The sequence below is a fragment of the Sinohyriopsis cumingii genome, unplaced genomic scaffold (genome assembly GCF_028554795.1).
Source record: "Sinohyriopsis cumingii isolate HCF-2022 unplaced genomic scaffold, ASM2855479v2 utg002887l, whole genome shotgun sequence".
NCBI lineage: Eukaryota > Metazoa > Mollusca > Bivalvia > Unionida > Unionidae > Sinohyriopsis > Sinohyriopsis cumingii.
The window spans coordinates 131,719-157,389 of NW_028316330.1; the positions used below are offsets into that span (position 1 = coordinate 131,719).

At 33.4% G+C, this 25,671-nt stretch overlaps 1 protein-coding gene across 3 annotated transcripts in view; it reads right to left on the bottom strand.

The window, feature by feature from the left end:
- Window positions 1-25,671, bottom strand: part of LOC149769992 (protein inscuteable homolog) — a 93,980-nt gene that overhangs the window by 46,460 nt on the left and 21,849 nt on the right. For all 3 annotated transcript variants that reach the window (XM_089949557.1, XM_089949559.1, XM_089949558.1), the window contains 5 exons: window positions 21,032-21,177; window positions 19,915-19,978; window positions 10,715-10,838; window positions 7,231-7,283; window positions 3,031-3,145 (listed from right to left, as the gene is read on the bottom strand). In XM_089949557.1, coding sequence (XP_089805683.1) covers window positions 3,031-3,145; window positions 7,231-7,283; window positions 10,715-10,838; window positions 19,915-19,978; window positions 21,032-21,167 — 492 coding nt within the window. In that variant the 5' untranslated portion in view covers window positions 21,168-21,177. The remainder of the gene's footprint in view (window positions 1-3,030; window positions 3,146-7,230; window positions 7,284-10,714; window positions 10,839-19,914; window positions 19,979-21,031; window positions 21,178-25,671) is intronic.

Below are 25,671 nucleotides of genomic sequence, written 5' to 3' on the forward strand. Positions count from 1 at the left end.
ACTTACCAAACATGTGATGATTGTGGATTTTCTTGTGATGCAGACTTACCAAACATGTGATGATTATGGATTTTCTTGTGATGCAGACTTATCAAACATGTGATGATTGTGGATTTTCTTGTGAAGCAGACTTACCAAACATGTGACGATTGTGGATTTTCTTGTGATGCAGACTTACCAGACATGTGATGATTATGGATTTTCTTGACATGCAGACTTAACAAACATGTGATGATTGTGGATTTTCTTGTGATGCAGACTTACCAAACATGTGATGATTATGGATTTTCTTGTGATGCAGACTTACCAAACATGTGATTATGGACTTTCTTGTGATGCACACTTACCAAACATGTGATGATTGTGGATTTTCTTGTGATGCAGACTTACCAAACATGTGATGATTATGGATTTTCTTGTGATGCAAACTTACCAGACATATGATGATTATGGATTTTCTTGACATGCAGACTTACCAAACATATGATAATTATGGATTTTTAAGAAAAGAAAGAAAAAAAAATTCAATATATTTTCATTTTCATACATGCAGTCATATGGTCAGTTTGATTAATTACATCTATGTGACAATTATATAATTTATGTACATAAAAGCTGATATTATGTTTTGCAGGGTCACCTTCAATGAGGTTTTTATCTTACAAGTTTTACAATATTTTGGTTGCTATCACAACTCAAAGCTATGAACCTCAATTACCAAATTACAGTGAGGTAGATATATCAGCAAAAACAAATCCACGGGAAGCTAATTTTGATATCAAACAGATCAAGTATTCATCTACACATTTACCTTGCTATATAGCGGAAACAGGATCCAATAATGTCAGCCATGTTATGTTCTGAACATTCATATAATGTGAAGAATAAACTCAATGTATTTGTAAGCCTGAATGTAATATGGGATGTGGGAAAAGGAGGGAGAGAAACAATGTTGCAAGTAAATAATAATAAGAACAGCATTTATGTACAAAAAATATATTTGTCACTTCATTACAACATGTAATTTGAAGGTCCATATTTTAATATAATTACTCAAAACTGAGGCACCTTATTTTCTTACATATCTCAGTTGATGTTCACTACTAAGCTATCTCATAATTCAAGTAGCAAAAGCCCTTTTTGGTTGATATTCACTCAGAAAATTTAACTTTTACTACCAATTGTATCTTTCCATCAAATTTAGTACTTAATCAATCTGAATGCATGCCAGGATCATATTTATATATGTACAGTCCTAACTGACATCAAAAATCTCCTGGAATACCCTCAGTGAAAATTTACAGTTGTGTAGGTCATTCTTCAAATCACAGTTATGCTAGACAGAGTGAACCCAACTAGCTGTCCTTGCTTTCGATGGAAGCAATATGCTAACTGGATATAGTATAAGTAACTATTAATAACATACTAGCAGGGCACTTAGTTGCCTATATTCTCTGTGGTGTATATGTCACATGTACTCAGTCTACAAGTAGGAATCTAATGGAATACTGGATTTGATCTATAGGGATATAGTATGCTAATGACTAGTTGAAAAATAACCATCACTTTGTATGCTGACTGAATAATGCATAGTGTCTGTAACCTTTACTGCTGGTCTATTGTTAGAGTAAAAGGTAAGTTTTTAAAATGCTAACCTAATTTTATAGGTTGTTGTTTATTACCATATGATTTTGAATCAGATCAAAACAATGATTATCTAACGTATGATCAGTGTTTTAAGGACCTATTGGCAAACCTGACACTTCTGTAGTGTGCCTATGAGCATCCATTAGTGGTTACATAAAATAAACACTGGCCAAATACAAATGAATATTAATAAAGGCAATGCAGCCTGAAATAACAAGTTTCAGAGATGGTAAACTTACATAAAAAAGTTTTCTCAAATTTAAGCTCATGAATGAGCAACAGATGTTTATTTGCTGATTTGGAACTTTAAGATGGCATTTATGGCATAGCTGATTTGTAACTTTCAGATGGCATTTATGGCATAACTGAAGTGGAACTTTCAGATAGGATCTATGGCATAGCTGATTTGGAACTTTTTGATGGGGTCTGTGGTATAACTGATATGGAACTTTCAGATGGCATATATGGCATAAATGATTTGGAACTTTCAGATGGGGTCTGTGGTATAATTGATTTGTAACTTTTGGATGGCATTTATGGCATAATTGATGTGGAACTTTCAGATGGAGTCTGTGGCATAACTGATTTGGAACTTTCAGATAAGGTCTGTTGCATAACTGATTTGGAACTTTCAGATGGGGTCTATGGCATAACTGATATGGAACTTTCAGATGGAATCTGTGGCATAACTGATTTGGAACTTTCAGATGGCATCAATGGCATAACTGATTTGGAACTTTCAGATGGGGTCTGTGGAATAAATGACTTGCAACTTTCAGATGGGGTCTATGTCATAACTGATATGGAATGTCTGTGGCATAACTGATTTGGAACTTCCAGATGGGGTCTGTGGAATAACTGATTTGGAACCTTCAGATGAGTCTATAGCATAACTGCATTATCATTTAAAGACAGCTGGATAAATATATAGCAACCTCCCATTGGGAAGTACGGCAAGATGCATGGCGTATAGCAAGATGTTGGGAGTATAGCAAACTACAACAAGTATAGCAAGATGTTGGAAGTATAGCATGATGTGTTAGCTCAGTTTAAATTCAGACAATGCTAGCTCTAAGACCTTCCTTTTTCCTTGTTAAGAGTCATGTATAATTATTCTTGTTTGTAAATATTACGATAATTTTGCTTAGAAAAAAAAAAGTAAAACATTACTTTGATTTCATGCCAACTGGACTACTTGAATTCAAGATGTAGTAACTCTGACCCAGTATTCAGTAATTTTCTGGTGTCCAGTCAATTGGTTTGTTTGTTGTACCCTGGACAGCCATTTCCTTCCTTTTTTAAATCCTCCCTACTAATAATGTTTTACCCAATTAATCTGCACCTTTAAGATAAATGTGACTAAAAATGCATTTAATAATTCACCTGCACCAAGTAGCCAAGGGACAAATCCACCATCTTGCTGAAGGACTGTCCCAGAAAGGTCAACTGATTGATGAGAGGAATTTTCTGAGGGATATTTCCTTTTGGTATATTCAGCCTGGAAAGTTCAAGCAAGATATACAATGTAAATAATAAATTTTATTACAATTGTTTAGTGGCATCACATAAAGCAACAGCAAAATCACTGAGTGGCACGGTCATTTCAGTAATGTGATAAACAGACTGACTCTTCAAATCTGTATTCATTAGACAGAAATATAGCAGAGCAAAATCAATAAGTAGCACAGTCTGTTTAGTTATGTGATAAACAGAATGACTTTCAAACTTGTATTCAATAGACAGGAAAAATAGTGATAGCAAAATCACTGAGTGGCACAGACGGTATAGTTATGTGATAAACAGTCTGACTCTCAAATATGTATTCATCAGACAGGAATACAACAAAATAAATGAGTAGCACAGTCTTCAGTGTCCTATACCAATACCAATCTTCCCGTGGTAAGCTTGAGGATATAAAATAGGCTTTCCTCACCTTAATGCATGTTGTAAAAGGCAACCAGTGGAGGAAGTAGCCATGATGGCTGTAGTTAGCATGCCAAATTTATGACCAATGAGTACTGGTTGAATCCCTACTATCACATCAACCTTGGTAGGCTACTGTGGTGTGTCCTTGGGCATAACACTTTAGACCAACAGCCTTGGCACTAAATAATGTACTAATGTTGCTGTGTCCTAGAACACCAAAACAACAATACATCTGCCAGTGTAACATAGTTTCTAACTGGTCAAAGGTCCAATGAAAAACCTAAAGCAGTAAAATCCACTATTTAGTTTTACCAGCTATACATAATCTGTGACAGTAAAACCATCATAAATTTCCCAAACTCCTCCAACACAAAACTGTTATCCACTAAATCTAAAATCACTGTTAATGTCCTAAAATCCTCCAACACAAAACCATTATCTGCTAAATGTAAAACCATCCTTATTGTGCTAAAATCCTTCAACACAAAATTGTTATCTGCTAAATCTAAACCCACTACTGATGTCCTCCAAAGCCAAATTGTTATCTGCAAAATCTGAAACCATCATTAATGTCCTAAAATCTTCCAACACAAAACTGTTATCTACTAAACCTAAATCCATCATTAATGTCCTAAACGCCTCCAACATAAAATTTATCTTCTAAGTCTATATAGCCACCATTAATGTCTTCCAACACAAAACTGTTATCTACGATATGTATAGTCATCACAAATGTCTTAAAATCCTCAAACACAAAACTGTTATCTACTAAATCTACAGCATCTTAAAGAATCCTGCTTAAAATGATGCTTTAACAAGTTTCAAGTCATGTTAACAAGTAATGGCACATAGAGGATATCTTTGTTTTTTGAGCAGATAAAGAAAAGTTTCACAAGAGAAATGGAAAATGTTGTATTATCAATAGTGATTTTCATGAGTGACAAAACAAAAAGTTTCCACTTCATGAGTGATATTTTTCCTAATATATAATTAAAAAATCCATATATATATATATATATATATATATATATATATATATATATATATATATATATATATATATATATATATATAATGACACTATGTTCTTAAAAAAAGTAATTGAAAAGAGCGAAAAGCAGCAAACGTGGTAAAATTAAACAACTAATTTATTTAACTGGAATACAAAGTGAAAATGTAAAAGGAACTTATGGCATTGTGAATTAAATCCCATATAATCCTAGAATTACTAACAACAAGTCCTAATGAATAAAGTTTGGAATAAACTTGAGTGGAATTCCCCATAATTTCCAACACTGAAGGTGTTGATGTGCCTGTAGTTCATTTCCAGAACATTCCAAGCTATAATTAGACAAGGTCTGTTACTAAAATTATAATATAGAATGTGGTAAACATCAGGTAGACAAATTTGGGAATTTCCAATGTTCTAGGCTCAGATTAAGTTAAACATGTTGTTTATAAAACTAAAATCAATGATTCTGGTCAGGTAGAAAATGATTTTGGACATGGTCAGCTATACAATACAATATTACATAGCAAATAATAAAAAAGTGAAAAATAATAAACAATGCAAATCTGTATATTATATATAAATATATATGTATATGAAGGCAAAACCATCAATTGGCACGGATTCTTTTCTCATTCTGTGCTAATGAAATGAATGACTGCATTACTACATCCATAAAAATGTAACTCCAGATTATAATAATGTTTGGTCAGTGAACTTTTACAATTTTAGCTTGTAGAAATGATCCTTTAAATGGCACATTTTGTCAAAATTAATGACTGTTTTCAAATGAAAATGAAAAGACTTATTTTCATTAGCACACTATCAATTTTGTACAGACTGATAGAGTCAACATTGTTGGTGTGGCAGTACTCTAGAAACAGAGTGATCACATCTGACAGATTTTAGACTTAACATCTTTAAAATAAAGATTTTAATGATTGTGAGTTTACTTGTATGGATTTGGGGTCTTTATTTTGTTCATCTCTCCATTCAAATGTGCATTTTTAAAAATGGCAAGTTTTCAGTCAAGTTTTGTAAAAGATGCTGCAACCAAATATTGATTGTCACTAAATTTTTGGTTTGCATACAACACTCATCAATTTGTGATCAATACTCATCATTTGCAATCAACACTCATCAATTTGTGATCAATACTCATCATTTGCAATCAACACTCATCAATTTGTGATCAATACTCATCAATTTGCAATCAACGCTCATCAATTTGTGATCAACACTCATCAATGCCCAATTTCTCCATCATTTGGAGTCATAGGTGACTGCTAAGGTGGCCTAGTGGTTAGAGCATCTGCCTTGGATGCGGGAGGTTGTGGGTTCTATCTCCAGCCAAGTCATACCAAAAACTTATAAAAATGGTACTAACAGCTTCCTTACTTGGCGTTCAACATTAAGAGGTTAGTGTTAGGACTGGTCAGCCTGGTGTCAGGATAATGTGACTGGGTGGGACATCGTACTACATGTGTGGCATGATGCCCCAGTACTAGAAATCACTATAAACTGCCCCATTGCAGACATCATAGCGATATGACTGAAAAATTGTTAAAGCTACGTTAAAAATCCAAATTAGATTTTCAAACATGATTATGATCATGCTGAGAGTTAAATCACTATTTAAAAAAATTTCTTACTATATTTAAACAAGCTGTGGCAATATGATTTTTCTCCCAATATATCTCTTTATAAAATGTACAACAAATCCTCAAATCTGACAATGCAATACCAATCAGAAAAAAGTAATATAAGGGAAATTTTATATTTAGTAAACTGTGGATTTTCCAGATTCACTGGGGATCAATGATTTTCATCAGGATAATGGGTTATCTGGACGATCAAATTTTCGTAAAAAAGCTGAACAGTGAGCATGTGTCAAAGTGCACTGTTTTAGGTAAACTGTTCACATCTATGCCAGTAGGTAATTAACTTTTCTCACAGGAATGCCTCGGATCAAACCATTATGAGTCTTTATTCATACTTGATAATCTTGGGATTTCTATATGACAAATTACATATTGTCACAGTGGCACTCACTTAGCAACAACCAGGTGTAAGAAAAAGCTTTCTTTCTTTGTATCTCCTTCTCACCCACACTCTCCCCATATTACATTAATTTTTAACTTAAAAATATAATTCAAGATCATATTTGATTGTGTTCACTCCTGATTTTTGTTATTTTCTTCTAAGTTGGCAAAATTATCAGCAAATTAGTTCCATTAATAGATATATCAATATCATGCATAACTTTTACTGTAAATAAAGTTTTCAGGGACATGATACCAGTGTGTACAAGCAAAATATCTGTGTAATCAGTGTCTGGATAATCAATGTTTCACTGTATTAGAGACCAACATGTGTTCAACAAATGAACTTCAATGAACATTTCATAAGATGAATTAACAGCATGAATGAATATTAAAGAGCTCTCTGATGAGTCCTCAAAAAGTAATTAAACAATAAAATGAATTTATGAACTTGTGATTTCTTAAAATTGACACCATCAAAATTTTATATAGTTTTTGTTAAAATGTACATAACATTTACAATAATGTAATGTCTTTTTCAATGTCATGAAAATCTGATTTTAAAAATACTGTTTCATGTGCCTGAACAATATTAAGCTCTCTTACCCTTCAACTTGCTGGGCAAGCTTAGCACATTCCCCCATTACCATCTCCTGTTGCTGTAATAATAATAATAACAATAATAATAATCCCAAAATAATGTTTTTGGTCCGAGAGAGTTTTCTTACGATCTATCAATTCAAATCTGACATTTTTCACCAATACAGTGGAACCCCACTATAATGCGCCCTGATTTAACGCGAATTCGGATATAATGCAGTCATGGTGTGGCTCCCGAAATTTCGTATGTTCGCAAATGAAAAAAATATTTTTTTCCAAAGTACATGAAATAGTGTATAAATAAATTAGTATCATTATGGAGAGGAGATCGTGTATGGATTCCAATTTAATATGATCGTGGTGTGGTTCCTGAAATAGGGTGTAAAACGTTTATTATTATTTTGGGGGAAGAGTTTGCGTATAAATTTTAATATAATACGATCGTGGCGTAGCCTCTGAAATTTAACAATATCACCAGGTTCTTAAAGTATTATGCCAAAAATAAACATTATCGGAAATGTTACTTATTACTGATCCAGTAAAAAAAAGCAGCCAGCATGTTTGCTGGGCTTGGTGGTGTTATTAGACGCAATCAGTTGACCAGTAAATAATGTCCTCTTTATTAGCTGGAAATTGAAAGGGTATGAAATTGTACATGCGTTCAGCTTTAAAACAAATATATAAAAGTAACATGTGACGTTTGCAGGCCTACTACACTTAATTCTCAGGTTTTACATGTGCATGGGGTTGGCTTATGAACTCGTTATTAATTTCCTATTTTTTTATAAAAGTATTTTACTTTTATGGAAAAGCAAGTTCACAAACGCAATTCGTTCTCTGCACTTTGTGAAAAAAAATTGACAACCATTTTGGGGAAGAGATCGTGTATGAAATTGAATACAAAATACGATATATAATACATTTGTGGCGTGGTTCCTGAAATTTTAAATACATGTACATGTATTTTTCTCGTACCCGGAAAAATACTTTTTTTTAAAATAAGAGAAATAGAGTGTAAAATGTTTATCATCATTTTGTGGAAGAATTCGCTTATGAATTTGAATATAATACAATCGTGGCTTGGCTTCTGAAATGTAACAATTTCACCAGGTTCTTGAAGTCTTATACCAAAATAATCATTATCGGAAATGTTACTTATTACTGGTCCATGAGTAAAGCCAGTAAGTCGTCTTTGTGATTGACTTCAATTAATTCTGTATACAATCATTGCTCAAACAATAGCTGACATGTGTTTCTTCTTTAACTGCATACACAACCAATCAGCAGACAATGTGGTGGTTGATAAAAGATTCTCACAATTTAATAAACATCAAAAAACGAAAGCCGCCAACATGTTTTCTGGGCTTGGCGGCGTTATTAGACACAATTAGTTGACCAGTAAATAATTTCCGCTTTATTGGCTGGAGATTGAAAGGGTATGAAATTGTGCATGCGTTCAGCTTAAAAAACATTATGTAAGTGACCACTGCAGGCCCACTACACTTAGTTCTTGGGTTTTACATGTGTATTAACTGATTATGAACTCGTTAATTTCCTAAATTTTATATATCAAAAAATATTTTACTGTTATGGAAAAGCAAGTTCACAAACGCAAATCGTTCTCTGCACTTTGTGCCATGATTAGTATAGTAGTTATCACATGTTTCTTTCGATATTCACAAAATCTGAAGTAAAAGTTACATGTACACTGAAAGCATGTGTTGATTTGTAATTATTCTTGTTGTAGTCGTTCAAATGAATAGGCGTACAAGCGTTAATTATTGGAAATTTGCAATGGATAAATGTACATGGAAACGCATATGAGAAAATTTTAGCAGTATGAAATTTGTACAGACACCATTCATATATCCTGTAACGTAATGAACCGTACACGTGCTTCGTCTTTCTTAACCTAATTTTGCTGTTAATTTTTTCCATTGAATTCAGACACATAATGATGTGTGACAAAATTATTGAATAGTTTAAATATGTATGCAATTTTTGCAATGGAATGACATATTTTATGGATTAATTTCAAGCCCCGACGGTACGATATCAGACGGCAAGTAAACGGTGTTGATACTATGTTTATGCTATATATTAGACGCTGAATTCAGATACAATGATTAGGGGAAAAAATATTGAATATTGTAAATCTGTGTGCAATTTTTCAGTGGAATTACATGCATTACAGATAAAATGAATGCCACGACGGCACGACAGTAAACAGTGTTGATACCCTTATTCATCATATACCGTAGACATGAATACATGTATATGTGCCAATGAGTTGTTCTCTCAAAAAAGTAAAATACTGCAAAACCCCGCATTAACGTGACCCCAATATTAACGAGATCCAATTTTGTGGACCCCAATTATCGCGTTATAGCGGGGTTCCACTGTACTATGAGTGCATGACAGATTATAGCTAATGTTAAACATAACAGATTAACAGCCATGAAAGTGGAATGGTACAGAAATTCATATAAGATTTCATTAAATGACACAAAGCATTATTCATCACAAGAATCAATATAGCATTTCATAATATATTTCATACAAAGATTACATGATGACACAATACAAAGTTATTAACACAATATCAAAAATATTCAACACTGGTTAGTAAATTGAAGACTAATTGATATATTACATAAATGTTGTGTATTCTGGATACTAATCTGTATACTGATTTACTGATGTACATAAATGTTTTCTGTATGCTGGATACTAAATTGTATACTTATTCAATGAAGTACATAAATGTTTTCTGTATGCTGGATACTAAACTGTATACTGACTGACTGAAGTACATGATTATTTTCTGTATTCTGGATACTAAATTGTCTACTTATTCACTGAAGTACATTAATGTTTTCTGTATGCTGGATACTAAACTGTATACTTATTTAATGAAGTACAAATGTTTTCTGTATTCGGGATACTAAACTGTATACTGATTGACTGAAGTACATAAATGTTTTCTGTATTTGGGATACTAAACTGTATATTGATTGACTGAAGTACATAAATGCTTTCTGTATTCTGGATACTGATCTGTATACTGACTGAATGAAGTACACAAATGTTTTCTGTATGATGGATACTAAATTGTATACTTATTCACTGAAGCACATAAATGTTTTCTGTATGCTATATACTAAACTGTATACTTATTCAATGAAGTACATAAATATTTTGTATTCTGGATACTAAATTGTATACTTATTCACTGAAATATATAAATGTTCTGTTTAATCTAGATAGCAAACTGAAGACTAATTGATTAATGTACAAGAGTGGTTTATGTATTCCAGTCAGCCATCTGATTGATGTACATGAATCTTTTGTGTAAATTGCTAGAACTTATTAGAACTTGTTATGTAATCATCATAAAATATAAAAAAATCAAATTTGCAAGGATAATTTTTTGCAAAGGGTGATGAGAATGCATGCAACCACAGAGTACTTCCAAGCTAACTTTTCCTACCTCTAGCATGAACAAGGGAGGATCCATAATGCATTTATTACATTCTTGAATCAATGATCGTATGTGACATGTAACTTGCAAGGTTAGAGGTCGTACATTTTTCCACTTTTCTCCTTCTACACACCTGAAAATATACAAAGTCTGACAATTCCTTACAGATAATGTATTATCAAGATCTTTCATAGAAGTTAGTTGACAAGCTCGACATATAAAGTTCATTTTAGGCACTGACTGATATCATTATTTTAGAGTTATTATCTCTTTTAAATGTGTGAAGCACCATAATATTTACATTCATAACTCAGTGCCCAATGTAATGTAAATTTGCTTTGTTATAAAAGACGATAAAAATCAAATATCCCAATTTTATGTAATTAGTGGATTCCCTACTAACAACATGCTTTGAAAACTAATTTTTTTCTAGCAAAATATGCTTTTTGATAATACTTATCCAATCATAACAGTTTAGGAGAATTACTACTCCCTTGCAAATCCAGCATTCTCAGGTTAAAACTCTTTAGGTGGCGCTATACAGTTTCGCATTTTGCATAGGGTTAGGATTTTAAAGAAAAAGAATTTCCCCGGCTTTCCTGACTGGTTATACTGGCTATTTAAAAAAGACCTTGTATATGTTAGGTATAATTAAAAGAACCTTTAATTCCCTTTATTTTGATGTATGATTGATGGGTGTACTATGGGTTATAGAGTATACAGCTTGGCCTTACTTCAAATGTGAACCTTTCAAAAAAGTGCTAGATCCACTTGGTCATTTTCACTTCCTGAACTTCAGAGGTAAATTGTATAAAAAAGAGCCGATAACTTTTTTTTACATTTTACATATTTGGTAATTCATTCATTGCACATCCAGAAGCTGGTATTGTCTAGTCTGGCAAAATTCATTTTCCCTATTTTAATAGCTGCTATGTATAGTGTACTTTAGACTATTTCAGGCTGATTTTTTAGCACAAGGGAGCAGTCATTTTAGTTAGCAGTGTGCTTAAATCATGTAAAATTTCCAAAAGTACAATATCCAAAGAAATATCATCCACATTACATTACTGTAGCATATAGGTATGCCAACATTCTCTCCATTGTGCATGTTTTAAATGCAAACTACTTCACCTTACATACGTCACTCTCTCTAAAGTACATATTAATTGGTGAGTGCCCCCTTAGCCAATAAGCTAGAAGTTATCTGTACACTAAGGTAGGGGTAGATAGCGTGATCTCCCCTTGATACTGGAACTGGTGATAAAATCTCATGAAATTTTCAGTTACTACTGGAGTGGAATGCACAATCTCTATATGGATGTAACTGTGTGGAGGCTGGGAGGGTTATGTGTATTACTGAGGCATTCTCCATGACTTGTAGTGAGAACTGTTTGTTCTTCAAGACATATTTAATAAGATCCAGTTGTGTAGGTTCAGTAACTCTGAGTTGAGATGAAACACCTGCCATCATGGTTGCTTAATGCAGATGACAGAATATCTCAATTCCTGGTGATTATGTTGTGAGACTGAAAAGTAAAGATCACCCATTTGCATGGAGTAATCAGGATGAGGAAACACTTTGATAATCTGATTCCTGTATCACCTTCAGAACCCGAGGTGTTGAAGAAGTGTATAGATTTGGTCATTCCAATCTGCAGGCAAAGCATCAATTATTTAGGTCTTTTGGATACAGGATAGTAAGACAAACATTAGGATTTTTGCATTCCAGCTTAGGTCCAATAGGTCCATCATAGGTCAGCCTCACTGAGTATCTATTAAGCAAAAACAGGGATGAAGAGACCATTCCATTTATATTAGTTCCTTCTTGCAGGACAAAGAGTCTGCGATACATTAACCAGCCTAAGATATGTTGAAGTTTAATGTGGATTTGTCACTGACGATGCCATTTAAAAAAATCCCCAACAAGAATACAAAGGTCTGGGTAATTGGTTCTGCTTTGCTGTTTTGAGAAAAGTCACCACATTGGAATTGTCAAACAGAATGAGAACTCCATTCCCAAGCAGGTTCTCCAGACACCAATGAAAAGCTTTCAAAATGGTTTCATCTTGAAGATGCTGATATGTAAATGATGATCTTGTGGGGGCCACACTCCTATGGTAGAAGACTTGCTCCCTTAGTCATCTATGTTCACATCTGCAGTGAATGTTTTTACTGGACATTGTATTTTGTATTTTCAGAGGTATCTCCAACATGAGTCTAGGGTTGTTTCCCTGCCTTCAAGATGCAACCTTGTATCAAGCCAATTGTCAAAGTTGGTCCAGTGGTCAATATACAGGCTCCATCTGGACTACATTGTTATGGGAGCCCAAGAAAGTGATGAAGGACTAGGCATCTGCTGCTGCATTGAGCAAAACTCTGCAGGTTATGGAATTCTGATAGCACATGGATTGCTTTGTGTAGACAAGGAATCTATCATTCCATGAATTCAATCCTAAATCCTGTGGTAAATATTCTTTTTACTTGAACATTTGACCATTTTATAAGCATGCTCCCATGTATTCTATTAAGATTCGGGATGGGAGAAGTAGAGCTGTATTCTGCCTTTAGAAGATCACAATAGGTATCATATGCAATGTTGTCATTAAATTATGATTCAACTCATAGGTATCCAAGTGAAAAACTGACGGAAGGCATTTGAAAGAAAAGACGTCCATAGATGCTTGGAACTTGGAACTGACAATGAAAGTGGTCCCAAAATGTCAATAACTTGTCATAGCATATAAACAACTGAAAGTAGACAATGATCACCTGATGTTGGAACTGTCGACCTGGCAGGTGATGGAGACGGAGAACAGAACTCCAAGTGGAGTGAGTGGAGAACTTCTTCAGTCCAAACCGGCAAGGCATAGTTTCACTCATAGTAAGATTCAATAACAACAATGGAACTTTTGGGCCAGTTTTCATTGGTTTGGATTAACATGGTGAAGCTGATATCTCTTTTGCTAGCTGCAAAGTAGTTGAAGAAGAATGTTGAGGATGGTTGTTCAATACAGAATGTTGTGAATAAGATCTCCATATTTCTAAGCAAAGGATTCCTTTGGGTGGCAGAGGCTTGAGGTTGAGTGAAGAGACATCTCTTAGGATCTGAGGAATCAAGATGGACATTGTACATTGGAAGTGACTAAAGGTACTATGTGAGTTCAATTGATCCATGTGAGTACCTATATAAACTGGACGTCATCCACAGGAAGTGCCTGACAACACTATGCAGACTAGACTGATCCTGTATATACTCTGCATCATCTGCAGGAAGAGCTTAGCAGTGATATGCCGGTTAGTCTACTGTACAACTAGTTTCATGAAGTGGGTTCATGGGTATTGAGGCATAACACTGGGAATCATATGCAGGAAGTGCTTAGCAGTACTAAGCAAGTTGAGGAACTGGACAAGCTCATTTCTGGTGGCTGATACTATATGACTGACTGTGGTCATGGTCCATTGCCATAAGCATTCTATGGCTTTGTTTGGTTGTGAAGGAACATGGCCATCTTGGCTAGCTTTAGTCATCTAGTTCAAGATATTGATCCACAAAGCCGGTCTGTAATTATGAATTGTGAGACTGTAACTGTGGCTGTTGTTGCCCTCCATCTCACTCCCCAGTTAATGATGCGGATTGAACCTTGGTGCACATTCCCCTTAGTGCCCAAAGTATTGACGCCCACTGACTGCTGTCTATAATATGCAACTCTGACATGTATTCAAGAAATGACAACCTGAGAAAAAATACAAGTTGAGTGGATGTCAGACTGGTCTTGCTTATGGTCTAAATCTGAAATACAAAACTGAGCAGTGTAGAGATTGTCATGCTTTATGAACTTATCAGTGACCATGAAGAGTTACCTACTATGATAAGTACCCGTAAAATGGGTGCATGTGACCTGTACAGGTAGAGAATTAGAGCATCACAATGAATATTTACAAAGTGGATGCTAAAGAATCAATTCTGGTAACAGGTAACCTGTAGGAAGGTCAATTTTTGACAGCCTATACAGGCAAAATTACCAGCATCATTAATAGTAATTACATCTATGAATAGGAAGACAAATAATCAATTCTAGTAACAGCTTACCCATAGGAAGGCCAATTGGTTCTGATTGCCTATACAGGTAAAATTGTAGAAGCATTGCTTATAGTAATTACAAGTATGATCTGGATGCTATGGAGTATATCATGTATAGAAAATGTACCTGTACTTATCTGTCCATGGCAGAAGCTATACAGTAATATAAGCAAGTTTTCTATATTACACACAAAACCTGCACATAAAAAAGGAACTGAAGTGTCGTTACTGAAACTTATGAAGTAGATGCTACAATATCAATTATAAGACCATGTTTCCTGTAGGAAATGCCCCATGATGTTTTATACAGGTAAAATCAGTAACACATCAAGTATATGACTAAGAATTACATGCCAAGAAAAACATGAAAGTATGTATCTGGAGTCGAGGAAAATTAAACAGCATTACTGAGTTTTCTATAATAACACCCCAGACATACAATTTTCAGTACGGTTATAGCAATGTGAGGGGATGCCATCACAACCCATTCAGGTATGCATCAAAGTGTGTGCAGACACCAAAGTGGTAACATAAGAAATTAGGAAACTTTGTCATTGGTGATAGGATGAACAGAAAAGTTGGAAATTTATAGACGGAATATACTTCTCTTTGAAGATGAAACTCCTCTAACTTGTTAACTTGTTTTGAGGTAGAATACATCCAAACTGCTTGTACTGATTTTGCAAGGCCTTTCTGTCTGTTGAGAGCATGCTATTTGGTACAAGCAGAAATAATAACCAGTGATTTCATGGAATTTGGCACCAATCCCAGTATCAAGGGGAGATCACTATCTACTGCCACCTAGGTGGGCAGATAATGTTTACCTGGGAGGGCTTAATTTGTGAGGTAATATTAGTTCTCCTAAGGTATTATGATTGGGTAAAATATTCTGAAGAAGACCTATTTTCATTGGCTGAATCACAAGTAAATTTGGCACTCATTCATTCTGCTAACCAAACACTAATTTCATCTTCCGATATCCCTTGATAAAATCATTAACTACATGCAAAAATCATCTGCAAAGGAAGGTATTGTGTCGCTTCATAAAGCATGTCACAAAAACTTTATTCAAAATTGACCTGTATACTTATGTGTTGAGTTAGGTAGTTGATGATTTTAAACTTTTTTTCCTCTTCAGAGACAGGTACTAACAATTGCTAAAATTGCAGAAAATCTTGGATGTTATTTTCATTAACAACAAAAAATATGGCAGCTGAAAATAATGTTTCTTTTAGTGTCAGCAGATTTTAACATGTCCACTGTGGAAAGTAACTGATCACTGCTAGTGTAATGTATTTTGGAGGTTGCCTGTTGTTGTTGTTTTTTTTTGTTCTGGGTGTAATGCCATCTCTCTGCACAAGATAGGTTACACAGGGTGGCTTGTATAACTGAGGGAAGAAGAACCAGAGGAAACCCTGTAAGAACCACCTATCTACTGGTAGCTAATGAAAGCTTTCTCACATACCCACATTGGCCAAGCATGAGACTTGAACCCACATGGGCAGAGGTGAGATGGCAAGTCCCTTAAACCACTATCCCACTCAGGACCCTAACTCAACATCTGACAAAAACAGCTTGCATAAAAGCATAATTCAGCATTGGATCAAATAATAAGTACAATCAGTTTGGAAAAAATGATGGGCTGGGGGTGCTGGGGTGCTGGAATTATTACAGAAAAGATTATAGCTGTAAATTGAAGTAAGATGAGAACATAACATAAATTTCCTTTCTGATACAACATTAAATATATAACATTATCATCAAATACTTTTCTGGTACACCAGATAATTAAATATATCAAATAATTATAAGTTACTTGCTTTTCAGTTCATACTTTTTATTACATAACTTAATAATGTATATCCTATTCTTTGACTGAGTTCATATTTGTCACATCTGACTTACTACTTTCTCTCTTGGACTTTCTGTTTACTTCGATGAGAATTTAAAAACTATGATCATCTGGAAGAATAACCCAGGAGTCATTTAGTTTATGTTTTGCTTTACAGGAATACTATGATGAATTATGAATGGTTACATATTTACTAACCATATACACTCGCGTATAAGTCGAATAATTTTGGAAAAATTAAAAGCCTGGTAGATGGGGTGTCATATTATCTGTGGGCCAGTGTCTAAACTTGACAGTTTTTAAGTCTTTTTGTTGTCTACTGTATAGGCTGTAAATCTTGGGACACATACAAATATTTTTTTTGCTGTGTCCTAAGACATATGCATGAAAAAAAATCATTTTCAGTGACTCAACACTTATTTAACTGTTATCAAGTAATATGATTGATTCTGTTATTATTTTGCATGTGCATATTTTCTGATTTCTCCAACATGAAATTAAATAAAGGTAAATACAGACTTCAAAATTCACGGGCTGGTTCAGTTTACGCAGGAGAGCAAGCTGAACTCTAATGTATAGTACTTACACAGTGCAAAGTGTGCATAGCGTCACTTAAATCCATCCCAAACATACTAGATGCAGATATTTCTTTAATCAATGTTTTGACCAAATTGCATTCTTCCAGGTAACATTTCAGCTAGTCCTTAATGGCAGTTTTTCATTTACGTTGAATCATGCGCTCACGAGTTACTCATTTTCAGTGATATATGCGATCCTACAAACTGAGCTAATATTTATGAAAAGGTACGCACATTTAATTGTACAAGGCACATAACCAGCATAACTTGCATGTTCACAAAGAGTGGTAATAATAAAGGCTAAAATTACCATTATAGATCAACTAAGATCATCATCAATCTATGTTAGTTTTGTGTTTTGGCTGAACAACATCAAACTTTCCACACAATTTAAAGCTTGATGTTTCGGCATCTCCTCTGTTGATAGTTGGTGGATTTGTCTTTCATTTTCTGACAGCAATACAGGCCATTTAATCAATAAAACCCCGATACTGGCTTGCATTAAGAGGGAATTTTGACCAGCAACTATACCAGTACACTGATGTGTAATTGCCTAACATTGGGAGGTTTTTCATGGCATTTTTAAAGCCTTGTTTTCACTAAATATTTATCCATCTTCGGAGTCTAATATGGGCGAAATCTGCAATGGACGCACGTTTCTCCTTGTGATGTGCCTTATTTTCCCCCAGGAGTTGCCCTATTTTCATATTCTGGTCAGCTGTGGCCATACTGCACAATAGCTAAAGGTTTGTCTTAAATGAACAATCAAGAAAGCCAGCGTGACTAATTAAAAGTTAATCCTTACTGATGCAACTATTTTGTGAAAACAACTGGCCCACCATGATTCAAAGAAACCATGTTCTACACTACCATGTGTTATGCAAGCACCAACAATTGATTGGGAAATAAAGGATCACCAATTTTGTTGAACTAAAGGGACCTAAATAGGCAACTTCCTGGTACATGTGGCAACTATTTTCCCTTGTTGCATATCCGTCCTTATTCCTTTATTGTCAACTCATAAGGCATTTAGTATTGTCTATTATAAAACATATGTATTTTGAACAAATTTTTTGAGGACACATATGCTGCATGGTATGTATTTTCATCCTTCTTTTAATTTAATGATTCTAATTAACGTTCATTGATAATGTAATAAAATACCAGGTATTTACTGGTGTAGGTTTCTTTGGTGGGAATGGAGCTGATTCAAGGTGATCATTCTTGGGATTGAAATTAATTGCCAACAATTTTATTGTTGTGGTTTATTTTTTGTTCTGGTTTATTTTCTGATTTTTGTAGATGAAAAAAATCATAAATTTACGTGAATAATGATTAAACTTAACATCCTATTAGTGAAGAATCAAATTCTTTCTAGTAAAGTAATTATTCTGGTCACGATAATATTCACAGTAGTCCTACATGTAAGACCTCAACGCTGATATTTATGTTTTAGGCATCAGGGTCATAGCACGAAAACATAAATAACATGTGATACGTCTTACATGTAGGACTGTATTCACAGGTGATACAACAAAACATACCTTTCATGGATTGCACACAATATATCTACTTTATGTAGGACTTTTCTTTTATAGGAAAAATTAATATCGAAGACATAATGTTATAATCGGGAGTTCTCTGAAAAAATTGGTAGATATTATGAAATCCTCCCGTAGGCTTGGAGAAACCCCAAAATCCAGGAGTTTTGTTCTGTCCCAGTGTGAGAGTTGACAGATATTGTGTAAGGTCGCTTACATCAAAGCAAACTACAACTCAAGTTTAATGGCATTAGCATGATTTTCAAAGGATTATTTCTGAAACTTCATTACTGTATTTTGGCGAGATCATTAAAGTTTAGTGCAGTGGTGCCCATGATTCAACTCTAAGGGATGTACTTCATTCAGCCAAATGTATTTCATTCATGGCGTGTTCAAACCTACGATGTACGTGCAGTGCGCTGTTATATAAATACGTTCAGTAGCCTAATTGTGAACGTTGAATCAAACCGTATTGTTGTTCGTTGTGTTGTCATACTGGGATCAAATTTTAATGAGTTAGGTATTTGCAATTTTAAAGCAAAATTAAAATGTAATTACTGGTGCACTGATATAAAATGTTCAATACAATGATGCATAAACAAACGATAATTGAGTCAAAAGGTAGAGGTAGTATTACAGCAACTCGCAATTACTCAATTCTTGTCATCGTTCGATCAAATTATACACAAATCTAAATTAGGCAGAACCAATAAGAAAACAGAAAATTAAATTACTTTTCAAACAAGTTTATACCATTTCTTTTTAAAAATCGTACATGCCATGCCCAAGATAAGTATACATGTACTTTTTTTGTCAACATAAGTTTGCCAAATAAATACATTTAGAGCTTACCACGTGCATCTTGTGATGTCTGAGTTGTGGGTCAGCTTATATGCAGGTCATGCACGTTTTAGTGTTTATACCTGTTCAGTTGGGGGGCTTTTATGTGAACAGGCTTAAACACGAGTATATATGGTAATTATTTTCCTTTATATGTTTAAATTAATTCATTGTTTATAAAGAAACTATTCCATCTACAACATCTAAAAATATGAAAAAAATTTATGAAATAAATTTTGCAAATATGATCTTATATAATAAATACATGATCATATACAATAAATACATGTGTTAGCCATTATAATGATCCTAATTACCTGAAAAGCTTGGAAAATTCATTACTGATCTTGTGTGACTCATTTCTGATTATGTCCACACCATCTGCAAAGTTATTTGAAAATATCATGATAAAGCATACATATAATACATGCCCAAAAAGTTTACCAATATAAAATGGGCAAATATTCACTACTGAACTCGCTGATATCAAGGGTGGAATTCTCTAGACATTTTTTGCTTTTATTTCATAAAAAGATTTTGATAAACACAAGTATAAGAGTGGATGTCTTCAAGCTTTTAATTAATCATTAAAAATGGAGTACATAATGTTTACTTGTTTCAGTATAATAACAGTATCATGCTTCAGTATTACAGTAATGTGCTATTGTTCTGTTTGTTGGACTAAAAATGGGTGATGTGAAAATCTAAATATCTCACAAGTCATGACATATGGATCTGTACAAACAAACAGATAGACAGACAGATCTACCAGCATGTTCATCTCTGACATCAAACTGATGTGAAAATCTGAATATCTCACTAGTCATGACATATGGATCTGTAGAGACAAACAGATAGATCTACCAGCATGTTCATCTCTGACATCAAACAGATGTGAAAATCTGAATATCTCACTAGTCATATGGATCTGTAGAGACAAACAGATAGACAGATATACCAGCATGTTCATCTCTGACATCAAACAGATGTGAAAATCTAAATATCTCACAAGCCATGACATATGGATCTGTAGAGACAAACAGACAGACAGACAGATATACCAGCATGTTCATCTGACATCAAACAGATGTGAAAATCTAAATATCTCACAAGCCATGATATATGGATATGTAGAGACAAACAGATACACAGACAGATATACCAGCATGTTCATCTCTGACATCAAACAGATGTGAAAATCAAAATGCATAAGAAAATGTGCATGAAAAGTTTTAAAAATGCTACAGTCTTGAGGTGCATAAAGAACATTTGCCATTTTATACTTTATTATGGTATTAGAATAACATGTATGTAGAATACTCCTGATTTTACATTACTCAGTTTTACACTTTATCATGGTATTATATGTAGTACATACTGTTTGTTCAGTCCTATGTTAACATATTTCTTTCCAAAGTCTCAACTAATACCTACTTTTTATGGCAAATTTGGAGCTCTGTTGTGATTCCTGTGTTAGTGACTTCCCCTGTAGAACACACATACACTCCATCTCTGTTGTCACCCTCAGACTTGCCAGCCAGCTCTGCACAGAGTCAAAAGGAAAGTCCATCTCCCTAATCCTACAGAATGAAAATAATAATAATAATAATAATAATAATAATAATAATAATAATAATGATAATAATAAAGGTAAACTATCACAAAACAGGGCGTGTGAAACATGAACAAAAGAAAGCTAACTATTCAAGTCATTAGAGTATAAACTCTTAAAAATGTATGACTAGGCAAAGAAAAAATTAACGGTGATAAAAATTCATCAACAGGAGCCAAGAACTGTAAGGAAGAATTTGAGAGTTTAATAAAAACATCTCGCTGATAGCAAACAGGGAGTGGGGAGTTTTACACACATATAATGACTTTTGCTGAGTGAATCCATTGTTTTACAAAGTGGAGGCCAACATCTGTATTTCACAGCTCAATAAAACAACATTGATCAAAACAAAGATAGTGGTTATTTTACTACATTCCTCCTGCGATCTAACAAGATACCCACATACATACAATATGCTGTTTGGCAGAGTTGAAATCATTGGGTGAGGAAACCAATAGAATAAATAATGTTGCATTACTGCTGAAAGCATGAAACCTGTTCAGCCAATGAGAATAATTCTGAATAAGCTTTAAAAAATGTAATTCAGCAAACTATATATAAAAAAATTCTAAAAATATGATCTGTTATGTAGTTGTACAGAAAAGAGACTAAAGATTGGATTTAATACTTCATGTTTGCTCTTAATGGCTATAGTTGTTGACTAGGAATAACTCAAGAGTGGGGATTAACTTGTTCATAAATGGTTAGATTCCTCCGTTAGTTGATCACTGCCATAATATGAAATATTAGATAATACTGAATAAACTGCAACTTTGAATGCACCTGTAATTATGTCATTTCTCTATCTGCCATGTCTACAGATGTAAATATAAAAGAATGCGACTTATGAATTTGTCTTAAAGTGACAAATAATAATAATAATACATATAATAATAATATTAATAATAATAATAATAATAATAATAATATTAATATTAATAATAGTTTAAAATGCCAAGAAGAACTTTTATACTTGAAAGATTATTTATAGCAAATTTACTGGAATGAAAGATGTTATATATGGAAGATTATTTACTGCAAATTAATTGCATGAAAAATGTAGATGAAATATTCTACCAGAAACAGCTGTACCAAGATCTCCTGACTCAGACATAAAATTTACTTTATTAGCTCATGATAACTGGATGTATTTTAGAACCATGTAAGAAGCATGAAGAGCCAGGTAGATATCAAAAGTGTCCGAGTTATGACCCTGGGTTTAAGTCGCTGGGGGAAGAGATAGATCTTGGGTCAGCTGCCTCTGTGTGTCCTTGGGAAAGGCAGCTAGGTCCCAATTCTTCAGCATGATACAGCCAATGAAGGGTTAAGAACATAAAGAAACAAACTAACCAACCTCCCTCAAATACAGTATGCATCAAGGTTACATAATCCAGTAATTAAAGCAGCCACTACCTGAATGCATACACAGAAACTGCCTTTATATTTAAAACAATTCCTCCAGATTACAATGGCATGGAATACACTAATCCAAAATACATTTTAATTATCGAATTCCTGTATAAACCATACTTAAGTACCATATATACTTGCTTATAAATCTGGTCAAACTGCAAATTGCATAGAGTTGTTGACTCAGATCTTTTGTTGGGAAAAATTAGCAGAACAGATCAAATAAATCCATCACTGCAAGCACTTTATGCAATGGCAAATCTGGATCTATCTTGTTTGCTGTTGGAATCAACTTATGAGTAGGTAAATATGGTATTCTAAGAATGTGTAAACTTTTGTATCTTTAAAAACTTCCTCAAAGTATTTCCATCTAGAAATGGACTGAAGAGCAATTCCTAGATGGTTATTTCAGAATAAATTTCCTCAAATTATTTCCACCATCTAGTACTGGACTGAAAAGCAAGCCCTAGATGGTTATTTCAAAATAAATTTCCTCAAAGTATTTCCACCATCTAGTACTGGACTTAAGAGCAAGCCCTACATAGTTATTTCAAAATAAATTTCCTCAATCCTTTTGGCCAAATATAAAGGGTACTCTTAAAACTCACCTATTTCAAATACCTAAAGACATAATAATGTTCACTTCAATTATTATTGTCAGCATGGTTTTGTTTTGTAATTTCATGGTGTTTGCTTTTGTATTCTTGTCATTGTATGTTTTTTTATGTGTTATCTAATACTGTAGGGTGATTAAAACTTCTAAAACTCAGGAGCTATACTAAGTCCAAATTATTATTATTATTATTATTATTATTATTGTTGTTGTTATTATTATTATTATTATAAGCATGTTGTGAATAAACAAGTTTATATGCATATCATCATGGTAGTTATTCACCACTGACTAGCAAAGGCAGACGCTGATTAAGGTCGGCATTAAGTTTTTGTGTTGCATGGCTGAAGATAATTTTTATCAACTACAACAGTGTGTGACATGTCATCATGAGCAAATAATTTGACACTAAAGTCAATCTGATGTGTGAAATCATTTATATATTAGAGAAAGAAAAAAGGCCAATGTATGGGCGCTTATAGTACACAGGCATTTATTCATTTACCAGGATAATCTCCACAAATAACTCTTTGTCTTCTATCTAAAATATAACTTTTGAGAAGTCCAAGCAGATTACAGTTAATCTGAAACAAATGCAGCTTATAAACTGACCCATTATATCAAACATTATTGAATGTATATCTTTTCACAAAATATCAAACATCCCTTTACCAATTGAGCCAATAATAGATGAATAAAATTTAATACAAAACAAGCTGATTAAATATCTGGATAGAGAACCCAGACTGGTGTTTGCTGAAAGTTTGTGTATATTATATATACTTTTAAGTTCAAGCTATTTGCAGATTTATTTGTCGAATAATGTTTTAAGATGGAAATATAGGTCTAATAAGCTTTATGCTGATTTCTTTCAATCCATATTGTCATACAGACCAATTCCAATACAATGGTTTAATCTGAGTCATGGGATCCATTGTGATAATAAATTTTATCCAGAATCATGTTACATGGAAGGGCATTATAATGAGGGATGCATCTGCAAGCTTTATACTACTTTACTGAAAAGCTAAAATAATGGTTTAAAAATAAATGGGTATACTACTTTTAATGGGGGAGGGTAAGATATATGAATGCACTAAAAACTGAATGGAGTCATATCTACAAAATACTATTTTGATATGATCATCTTAATGGAATCACATCTACAATGTACTATTTTGATATTAATCATCTGAATGGAATCACATCTACAATATACTGCTTTAGTATTAATCATGTGAATGGAGTCACACTGACAATATACAATTTTGATATTGATCATCTGAACGGAATCACATCTACAATTCACACCTACAATATACTGCTTTGGTATTAATCATGTGAATGGAATCACATCTACAATATACTATTTTGATATTGATCATCTGAATGGAATCACATCTACAATATACTATTTGATATGATCATCTTAATGGAATCACATCTACAATATACTATTTTGATATTAATCATCTGAATGGAATCACATCTACAATATACTGCTTTAGTATTAATCATGTGAATGGAGTTACATCTACAATATACTATTTTGATATTGATCATATGAATGGAATCACATCTACAATTCACACCTACAATATACTGCTTTAGTATTAATCATCTAAATGGAGTCACATCTACAATATACTATTTTGATATTGATCATATGAATGGAGTCACCTCTACATTAAACAAATTTTATATTGCTGGATAAGCAAATAAAAATGATATTATTGAACCTAGAAAAATAAATAAAAATGTCATAACCCATGGAACAATAAATAAAAATGCCATTGATGCCCGACAAAAAAGTAAGTAAAAATGCCACTGTCACTGGAAAAGTAAATAAAAATGCCATTACTGCAAGAAGAAAAAAATTCAAAATGACATTGGTGTCAGAAAAGTAAATAAAATGTCATTAACACTCGAAAAGTAATTTAAAATATAATTAACACTGGAAAAGTGAATAAAATGACAGCGAAAAGTAATGTTTCGTATTTTGCTAATGCAAGCGAAACTAGCATGATGGTAAAATTAACAACAACAAATACAGAATAACATTTTTAAAATGCCTTTGGTATGATTTGCTGGTAACTTGAGGCCATCATCCTGCCAAGTGTCCAAGGAGTAAGTAACAGACCACTGTGATAAATCTAACCCCCAAACAAATTTTGCCAGGACTAAATTACATAAAAACCAATTTTTTTACCAAAACCTATGACTGAATGGAATCCTCTCCACCTGGAGAATAGAAACAATCCTTACTTTTGTTCCTTAAATTTATATTTAGTCATTTTCAAATGCTGATGGATGGCTGCACAGTGTAAAATGTATAATTATCTATACACAACATACAATGGCTGATGGATGGATGCACAATATAAAATGTATGATTCCCCATACACAACATACAAAGGCTGATGGATGGATGCACAATGT